Source organism: Brassica napus, chromosome C4, assembly GCF_020379485.1.
Source record: "Brassica napus cultivar Da-Ae chromosome C4, Da-Ae, whole genome shotgun sequence".
NCBI lineage: Eukaryota > Viridiplantae > Streptophyta > Magnoliopsida > Brassicales > Brassicaceae > Brassica > Brassica napus.
This window is the reverse complement of record NC_063447.1, coordinates 37,240,220-37,250,430: the sequence shown is the minus strand read 5'-3', so window position 1 is coordinate 37,250,430 and position 10,211 is coordinate 37,240,220. Positions and strand designations below refer to the sequence as shown.

At 33.2% G+C, this 10,211-nt stretch overlaps 2 protein-coding genes and 1 long non-coding RNA gene across 11 annotated transcripts; 2 read left to right on the top strand and 1 right to left on the bottom strand.

The window, feature by feature from the left end:
• Positions 1-316: 316 nt before the first annotated feature.
• Positions 317-3,526, bottom strand: LOC106348571. 8 transcript variants are annotated; one of them, XR_007322578.1, is made up of 11 exons: positions 3,222-3,526; positions 3,023-3,124; positions 2,825-2,924; positions 2,565-2,657; positions 2,416-2,417; positions 1,671-2,221; positions 1,361-1,572; positions 1,120-1,278; positions 939-1,030; positions 738-856; positions 317-553 (listed from the first exon to the last, which is right to left on the bottom strand). It is a non-coding gene; the product is annotated as an uncharacterized LOC106348571 (long non-coding RNA). The 8 variants fall into 8 exon arrangements; XR_007322580.1 differs by having other exon boundaries at positions 1,120-1,265; XR_007322577.1 differs by having other exon boundaries at positions 1,403-1,572.
• Positions 3,527-4,210: 684 nt separating this feature from the next.
• Positions 4,211-5,537, top strand: LOC106390888. 2 transcript variants are annotated; one of them, XM_013831431.3, is made up of 4 exons: positions 4,211-4,479; positions 4,580-4,755; positions 4,929-5,088; positions 5,208-5,537. In XM_013831431.3, the coding sequence occupies exons 1-4, from the start codon at positions 4,401-4,403 to the stop codon at positions 5,429-5,431; spliced, it is 639 nt and encodes a 212-aa protein (XP_013686885.2). In that variant the 5' UTR covers positions 4,211-4,400; the 3' UTR covers positions 5,432-5,537. The 2 variants fall into 2 exon arrangements, with proteins under 2 accessions (XP_013686885.2, XP_013686884.2); XM_013831430.3 differs by having other exon boundaries at positions 4,215-4,479; positions 4,896-5,088.
• A 301-nt stretch (positions 5,538-5,838) lies between these two features.
• On the top strand, positions 5,839-6,413 carry LOC125585592 (disease resistance-like protein DSC2). The gene has a single exon (XM_048754935.1). It carries the CDS (start codon positions 5,839-5,841, stop codon positions 6,301-6,303), a length of 465 nt encoding a protein of 154 aa, XP_048610892.1. The 3' UTR covers positions 6,304-6,413.
• The last annotated feature ends 3,798 nt before the right edge of the window (positions 6,414-10,211 follow it).

Genomic DNA, 10,211 nt, shown 5'->3' with positions numbered 1-10,211 from the left:
ACTCAAAAAATTACTACACATTGCATATTATAAGCTCCTGCCTGGTTAACCTTAAATTTAGGAAGCTAGTGACACATTTAGTTTCCACTCATTTCCAGAGTTCAACAGTTTCAAATGTAACCACTGACCTCTTTGAAAGCATATTGGGGTTTTAAGTTCAACCAGTCAATGAACTAACTTACATTTAGTAACAGCTAGTTCTGCTGAATCATTCCTTTGGGGTTTTATTCTGTCATGAACGAAGATTCCTGAGTATGGGTGTTTGATACAGTCATACAGTAATAAAGGTTGTATATGACCTGAGTAATTCGGTAGATGGAAAAATAAAACTTTGTAGACTTTTTACTGTCCAATATGAGTCAGAGAAGATCATTAAAACACAAAGTTTTGAGAAAAAAAAATAGTGAGTATTCATGAAGATATGGTATAACATGTAAAATGCATTTTAAGCCTCCTTGCAAGGCCTAAAAGGACAAAGTCTCAAGTACCGTCATAAGTCTCTTGCCTGGTTTCATGTTTGCCAATTTCGTCTTCTTTCCCCGAAAGGTTCAAACTGCGTATTGCAAAATGAAAGAATTCTTATGTAAGTGAATACAGAACATCAAGTTCAAAAGTTCAATCAGGCGAATTGAGCCTTTAGAACTGCTGATGTGATAACCTCTGCAAAAAAAGAATGCAGTAATATATACACGATTCAGTTGCTTGATGGACAGAAAGAACAGTAAACCATGGCTTACCAGATAGATCTTCCATTTTCTTAGGCTTGACATCAACAATGTTAAAACTTTGATTGGTAATTTCCAGATTCCAAAGATTTATTCGCAAATCATCAGCAGAAATAAATGTTTCGCCGTCACTAATTTTAATATAACGATTATTAGGAGCAAGACATGTACAATGGGAGTATATATCTAAAGGGGTGAATATGAATAAACTACCTGTTATTTGAGATAGAATTGATACGATAATCATGAGCATGAGAATATACTCTTCGACATCTAGCTACAGGGCTCGACTCATGACTAGTTACCTGTATATGCCCAAACGAACTTTTAGTCTACATATGAGCAATATTAGAATGTTAAAATGTTCAAAACAAATAGTTGAGAGTACAACTACCACTGGCAACCGCAGCGATGAGCTGCTTCAGGTACTTCTCCGTTCACATTTTCAGTAGTTCTTGAAGGATCTGAATTTACATCACAAATCTTCTTGATCTTCTTGTCATCACAATTCTTAAGCATTGTGTACGCAAATAGTGAGAGCTGGTGTCATACTCTACACAATTTTAGAATTGATATACAGCAGCTTTTCTATGAGGTTGCTTGCTACGTTATTTTAGATGAAAGACTACTGCTACCTGCGAATCTAAAAGACCGAATCAAGAAGGTACTTGAAGTACCTCTTTTGATCATAAGAACCAGGGCCTCCGATCCACATGCTTAAAAATTTGGAAAGAGTACCCTTTCATCAACACTTATCACTGCACCAGCATTGTCGAAGTCACCACCGTAGTTAAGAGCATAAAGTATAATAGCAAGCGGTCGTTCAGGAAAAAGTCATAATCATCCTCTACAACATGCGTGAGAAAAGGGAAAAAAAAGATTATATTAAAAATTCGGCAACTTGTTTAGTGAAAAAGAAACATGAACATTTTGTAGTAGACTAACCTATTGAGCATTACAGATGAGATCCATATCGTTTTTTATTAGAAGCTCAACGACCTTTTCAGGTCCAAACGTGTAAGAGACTCCACGGTGGTTCATCCACCAGCTTTGACATCTTTGCTTGATCAGATCAAAGCAGACCACAGAGCTGACCAGAGTCTGGAACGTCAGTAGGTCGCTTAATGTTTGTAATCTGTTCCACGGTTGTCAAATCAGGAGAAAGGAATGCATGCATAATATCTTATGGCTATTGCAGCAGCTACAGGAGGCACTCAAAAGAATCTGTAAACACTTTTGAGAGTCTCACACTGAATCTACGGTTGAATCCATTGTAGAATCCGTAGATTCTCTTGATGGAAGCTCATTCGTGGTTTCCTCTCAGAAATAAAAGGTTCACGGGTATTTGATTTTGTAGAAAAGTAGAAGACAGATCGTCTCCAAACTCTGCTACCTTCGGTCCACGTAATCTCCCAAGAATAAGCAGTTAGCTGTAGGAGGGAAGCCTCTGTATTCAAACAGCCTCAACCGACCCGAGTACTGTCCATGAATATCACCTGAAAAGAAATACCATTACAAATCCGTGTGAATTTAAGAGACCAATGGGACACATTATCATATCTGTTCATGTAAAAAAGACCAAACAAAAGCTAATCGTTGCAAAAGAATAGTTTAAGCTCATTAAACTTCTCACGATGTCTCACTCAAAACTTAGAGCAATTCCAGTGATCTTTATCGAGTCCTTTTAAACTTCTATATGTTTTGAGATCAGCTGCTGCAATCAGATTTGATTGATTAAACATATCTAACCAAACAAATCCAACCAAATTTTTTTTTTTGTTCTTCCTTGTCTATAACTTGACAAAACACACAATCACATTCTAGCTAGAACCAATTAACTTTTTTTTGTTCATAGCTTGCCTCATGTCGTCATCCATACTCTGCTGGAAAACTTGTTCACAGAAGCATCTCAAAGTAGCGTGTCATCGTCTCCTGCGTATTCAGAAACGATAATTAGAATTAGTAGAAAATAAAGTAAAGCAAAGCAAAGAGTCTGGATCTAAAAGAGGAATCTGTTTCTTGACTTTAATTTTAGCTTTTCCCAATTTTTTCCTAGCGAGAAGATGTATATGCTGGCGATAGCTTTAATTTTACCAGACCTGGTTTCTGTGCTCCGTCCCCTTACTATTTGTGGCGAGTCTCCCATGAAGGACAAGTACTGCATCAAATCTCCATCATTTCAGTCTCCATTAGGCCAATCTGAAAGATATAGGAATGTGAAGAAGATAAAAATCGTTGCCAAAGAAACAGAGATCAAAAATTTGGAGAAAGCTTGTAAATGGGACAAAGTACTAAACTTTACTGCGGCTGGACAAAAATTTCTCAGGAAATCTGTAAATAGAGGAGGCCGATTAAGGTCTGTCTGTTGTGGAATCTTCTGGGACCTCACAGCACGCACTCTGCAACAACAATAAAACAAAAAAAAAAAAACTTAATAAGTGAAAAGAAGTGAAATCAGATGAAGTTGTCAATGGAGAAGTGTGAGATGTAACATACGTTTCCTAAGGCGGTAAGCAAGCCGAAGCGAACGATGGAAACAATTTACCGGCGAAAACATAGATGGGGAACGCAGAGAAAACAGATCGGTTTCGGCGCGAAGATCACCATCGCTCCAAGCCTCCAACACACTGCAAACCTCTCAAACTCTGATGGTGCTCAAAAGATAAGGTAACGACATCTCGGAGGTTTTGAAGAAACTGTTTTCATCATATGCTAATATCTGGAATTGAGTATTTCTAGGAGAATCAGAAGTATATTGATTTACAAAAATGATAGGAGTTGAAACGGTGAGATACTACACATTACTGTCCAATTATTTGAGGCTGATTAAAAAAGACGTAAACTTAAAAATAGAGTGGACACGTGGAGACCACTCCTAGACCTATTTAATTAAGTGGCAAGAGGAAAAGAGATAAGTTTTAAATATGAAATATATTATTTTACTTTAAAAGAAACACATATATTATTATTTTTTTGAAACAAGGTTTTATGTATAAATTTATATATTTTTAATTTATTATATATATTTACTTCTTATTTATGTTGTTTTATAAAATATGAAGATAAATAAACTTAAAATTCGTTATATATAAATCTTTTATATTATTTCATAGATATATCCTTTTATTATTGATATAGGTTTTGTAAATAAAAGAAAAAGGAAATAAAAATAATAATATAATAAGCAAAAAATGTTAAAAATGATAGTTACATATAATTTATAATTCATTAAAACTAAATTTGTAATTAGCCACTCTAAAAATTAAAATTAACATAACACGTAAAACTGATTTCTCAACTAATATTATAGAAATTTGAAATTGAGAAAATACTGCAATTATCTTTTACCAAACCAAAACCAAAGTAATATTCCCTCCTATTTTCTTTCTCGGGTAGCCGCCACTGGCGTGTTCAATCGATTGCGTATCACTATCATCTTATCGAAATTCCATTTTGACTTGTCTAATATGTCCCACGTCTACGTTAATATACAAAATCAACAAACCAAAGTCTGTCAACACAAAAGTCTCCTCCGTCTCGCCCCTTCCTATACGAAGGACGACGCTTCCGCTCGACCGCCATAGCCAAAAAAAATCACCAAAGTCTGTCAACAGAGTGAGAACGGTACATATTGTGCATCTTTGTGGTTATACATTGATCGGATAGGGATTCGTGATGTCAATCCGAGTCCCCTCGGCTTCTCAGGATTCTAGAGGTTTCATATTATGTATCATCTTCTTCGGGTCGTTCCCAGGTAGTCTCACCGTTTATAAGATCCTACATCTGATCTCTTCCTTCTATCTTTTTTGAAGCTGATGAGAGTTTTCGAATTGTATTGTTATGGTTGTTCACAGGAACAATACTTACACAAGACGTTAAACTAGATTCGATTCTGATTTTCAAGACGCATGAGTGGTTCTCGACCAAGCCTATAGTTTATTTCCAATGCAAAGGAGAGAACAAGACTTTGTTTCCCGATGTGAAGACAACGAACGTGTCTTATTCTTTCAGTGGCCAAGAATCTTGGCAGGTTCGTTTTGGTCTCATCTTGAACCAGTAACAAAACTAGCTGGTCAAGAGATTAGCATTAGAATAGTTTGTCTTGTTTGGATGTTATCATCACTGCCTTTGAGGTGCACATGTGTTCTGTTTTGTTTTTTTTTTTTTCAGCCACTAACAAAACTTAAGGGAACAAAATGCAAGATATGTGGAATCTATGAGGAAGATACCTTTAGATATGATACATTTAACGAATGGGAGCTTTGTCCTTCTGATTTCACACCTGAGGGTACATACACACATGCTAAGGAGAAAGATTTCAATGCTACTTTTCTCTGCCATGGTTGCTCACAACTCGGAGCTGGTGAGTTACTCCAGCTAAAACAGAACTACTAGTGTGACTTTCTACTCGTTCTAGATTCACAGTTGAATTATGTCATTGGGGATATCATATGCGCATTCTTCTTCTTCTTTTTTTGGCAGGTTTGAATAAAGATTCTGGCACTGACAAGGAAGAAGAAACGCGCGGAATGCATCATGCAATCGTTGTACTGATTGTAGTACTTGTGTTAGGTGTAGTTGCGGTGGGTCTTGTGGTAGGTAGTACGTACTGGCAAAAGAAGAAGCGGCAACAAGAGCCGACCCAGTTTCTGTTTGAAGATAGTGACGAAATGGAGGACGAACTTGGCCTAGACGATACCTTATGAAGCCTAGACATTGAACTCAATGTCACCTCTTATATACATACACAGCTCCTTGTCTCACAAACATTTTTGTTTTGGTCTGAAAATAAAGAGGAGAAAATGGAAACCACAGTGTTCCTTCAAAGATACAAACCATTTGCTTCCTCCAAAGACAAGAATATCACTTATCTAGTGCATCCTCTAAAGCATCAAACTAGCATAAGTTTTTTGACACCAAATTTACCACTAACCTGTAGCTCCGAAGTCCGAACGACTGTAGCTACGACTACGGCTTGGGCTCCTTCTGAAGCGAGGGGAGCGACATTTAACTGGTGACCTGGCATAGCTTCCACCAAGCCCGGACTATTACAATCTAGCTACTTCAGATTGGAAAGCTTTGTGATCCTTTCCTCTTCTTCGTGCTGTTATTCATGGCTTCTTCTTCATCTCTATCTCACAGTTGGTTGTATCACGTCTTCCTGAGCTTCCTTGGAGAAGACGTGCGCAAAGGCTTTCTTAGTCACGTTCGGAAAGGGCTCGAAAGCAAGGGAATCATAGCTTTCGTTGATGAAGAGATCAAGAGAGGCGAATCTGTCGGTCCCGTACTTGTAGGAGCGATCAGACAATCAAGGGTTTCCGTTGTCTTGCTCTCCCCTAACTACGCTTCATCAAACTGGTGTCTGGACGAGTTGGTGGAAATCATGAAGTGCAGGGAAGAGTATCAACAGACAGTGATGACCATTTTCTACGAAGTGGATCCATCTGATGTTAGGAAGCAGACCGGAGATTTCGGGAAAGCCTTCGATGCAACCTGTGTGGGAAAAATAGAAGAGGTGAAGCAGGCATGGAGGCAAGCTTTGACGGATGTCGCGGGTGGTTACCACACTAGCAACTAGTTGGTTCACTTTTATTTCCACTTGCTTATTTATAGGGATGTTAACATTGATAATTACCATGGATTTACCCAAACCCAGTAATAATGGGTTGGGTTTTTACCCATCTACAATTAATTGGGTCAAATATGAGTATGAATTAGGCCTAAGCAAAGAACCTGGAACCAAAAAAACTAAATATCCTCAAATATCCGAATGGTTCCTAAATTTCTATATCCGAAATAACCGAACCGAGAACCGAATGGGTACCCAAATATATAAAAATATTAATTATATATATACAACATAATTAAATATACATTTATAAATTTAAAATCTAATAAAAGTATTCAAAAATAGTTAAAGAAAACGAAATTATTATAAAGTATCCGAACTACCTGAAAGTATCTATATATTTTTTTCTAAAATATCCAAAGATATCAAAAATATCTGAAAGTTGTATCCACATTATTCAATATTTTATCCGATATTTAACATAGATTATCCGAACTACTCGAAATAACCAAATAAGAACCGAATGAGAACCGATTTTTCTGACAATTTTCCGGTTTCTAGTTTTACTATCCAAAATGAACCGAACCCGAAACTACTCGAACCGAAAATAAACCAAGTAGTACATGTCCTCTAACCCCTTATCCAAACTACCCGATATTCAAAATATCTGAACCGACCCAATATCCGAAATGCTCGGGTCTAGTATAAATTTTAAAACTCATATTTGTGTTGGGTAAATACAAAAGGGTAATGGTGTACCCATGGGTTTTCAATTATATAAAAGTATGTTTTTCCATCATTTTTAATAGATTAAATACTCATCATTTGCTCTCATTCTCACCAAAAATATATTATTTAATTTTTTTAATAAAAAAGCAAAATCTTGTTTTTCCTTCAAAACCACTAAAACAAATTTATCCGCCAAAACTGAAAAATGGAGTTTTCCCCAAAAACAAGTTTTCTCACAAAACCGCAAAAAAAAAACAAGTTGACCAACAAAACTAGAAAACAAGTTTTCCCACCAAAATTGGAAAACAGTTTTTTTCTGTCCCAACCGTAAAAACAAGTTTTCTCACCAAAACCAGATACAAAATTTTTCGCCAAAACTAAAAAAACCAGGATACAAAATTTTTCGCCAAAACTAAAAAACGAGCTTTCCCACCAAAACTGCAAAAAAATGAGTTTTTCCGCTAAAACCGCAAAACAAGTTTTCAGCAAAACAGGTTTTTCCATCATAACTGCAAAAACGAGTATTTCCACCATAACTGCAAAAATGACTTTTTCCATCATAACTGCAAAAACGATTTTCCCCGCCAAAACCGTAAAAAAAACTTTCTCACCAAAACCGGGGAACAAATTTTCTCACCAAAACAAGGAATTGAGTTTTCTCACCAAAACCGTAAAATTGAGTTTTCCTACTAAAACCTAGAAAATGAGTTTTCATGCCAAAATCAGAAAACGAGTTTCACATCAAATCCCAAAACTGGGTAAACGTGTTTTCCTGCCAACACGACTTTTCTCGCCAAAATCTATAAGATGCAATTCTAAAACTAATTAATGTTAGTTGCCAAACAGTCCATATAATCTTACACATAGTCAGTTATAGTATTCAATGGTAGCAATTATTGAAATTCTATATCCCCTCCGTATCATTTTAAGTAGTGTTTAAAATTTTTATTATGTTTCATAATAAGTGATGTTCTCACTATCCAAGATACAATTTAATATCATTTAAAATTTATAACCAATTAAAAAATAATGCATTTTTTCTTATTGGTTGAATTTTTTTTAGTTAATGCTACTCTTATATAACGAAGATAAATTGCATAAAATGTTACATTTTCTGAATCTTTCTGCAAGAACTTTAAACACCACTTAAAGTGATACAAAGGAAGTATAATACTTTATATTTATTTTTTGACATTAATAGTCTATTTATAAACTATATTAAGTATATATATTTTTAAAAGTAATGAATAAAACTAATATACTAGCTTTATTTTCCTATTATAAATCAGTTGTAAAAATAGCTTTATTTTTCTATATAAGTCATACATATATAAGACATATAATTTTGATAAAACAGACATTATAATAACTATTAATGCATCATAAAACGAGTTTATAAATTATTTACTTGAGTTTAAAATCATTTGTGATGATTAATATATCATTTGCAAGATTTTTAAAGTCATTAATATTAATTCATTTCTAATGGTTTATAAAACTTATATAATAGTTATATTTATATTTTTTAAATCATTTATGAGTTTTTAAATCATTAATAATGAATATTTTATCATTAATAAAAGTTTCCAAAACGATTTATAAAAATTTAATTAAGATTTATAAAACCATTTATAAGGAATAATTTCTCATCATTTATAGGATTTTTGAAAATATTTATGAAAATTAACATTTTGTAAATTATTTAAAATTTAAAACCATCGATCAGTATTTAAAAAATATTTTGTAAAAGCCTTGAATCTTTTTTATAACAAATTATTTTCTTGAGTTATAAAACCACCTATTAGGATTTATGAAAATATTTATAAGGATTTTAAAGCTTCTGAGAAAATATTCATAAAGGTTAAAATTTGGTAATTTTTTTATAAATTATTTAAAAATGTATAGAGTCCTTTATAAGAAGTTATAAAAATATTAAAGAAAAATAACCACAAAACAAATTACATCAGTAGTGAAACAATCCAAATAATATTATGAATAAAAGTATATTTATAAATTTATGATTTTGTTTCTATTCTTATTTTTTTATTAAATTAATAAAAATTAACATATATAAAGTTATGTTTCTTCTTAATAACTTTTGTACTTTATCTTTTAGTTGCAAGGTGGGTCTATTTGTCACATGAGTTCATGTTTTGGGATTTTAATAATTTGTATGGCCGAAAAGCGTGATCTACAAACCAATTGAGCTATAAATATATATATGTCACTACAACAAAATGATCATGTTACATCACATAACTAGTATCAGAAAAATAAATGATTTAATTTAAATTACTTATTAATAAATGATACAAATTATGTTTGTTTAACATCAACTATAACAATTGATGTTATATTAGTTTATTTGACATCACTTCAATAAAAATGATATAAATCTATATTAACTTACAACACTTATAAAAAATTGATACAAATATGAGCTTACATCAGTTATATAATTGATACATTTTCAAGTTTTCTTTAATATTACTTAGATAAATGATACAAAGTTAATATCACTTACATAAATGATGCAAAATTTGAGATCAGTAATATAATGATACGTAGTTTGACATCAATTAAACATTTTTTCAATATAAAACAAGCCTAGATTTACGTGTGCAGTTACTATTTTTTTTAGTTTTAATTACTTTTGTAAATTGTAATTTATTTGGCCCATGATCTTTATAACTGTTTCCACTTAAGTTGAAGGCATATTATCTTTATAACTGTTTCCACTTAAGTTGAAGGCATATTATTTTCTGTCATGATCTCCTCTCATAATCTCATTCATTCGTTTCTCTTCCTCTCAACTTTGAAACTTATTTATCAGTTTATGATTTAGTGTTCTAGACTATTTGATTTCTAAGAAAATCAACAAGAATCAAGCACTTTTGTTAATTATGAATGATGAGGATCATCATATTTCTTCTTAGGCATACGTATGAAAAGAAACTAGGATCTCCAAGGCACACGAATCTGTTGAAAATTTTATGGAAAGGTAATATTTTTATTTCATTCTTCTTCTACTTCACTTGTTGGAAGATGTCCCAGATTGTGTTGCTTATGTTTTGTTGGAGGATTTTCAGGGGTATCTAGAACTCGGCAAATTTGCATGTAATGAATTTTATGATTTGAATAAAGAGTAGGAGATTCGTGTCTCCTGCACCCTACCAAAAACAAAAATT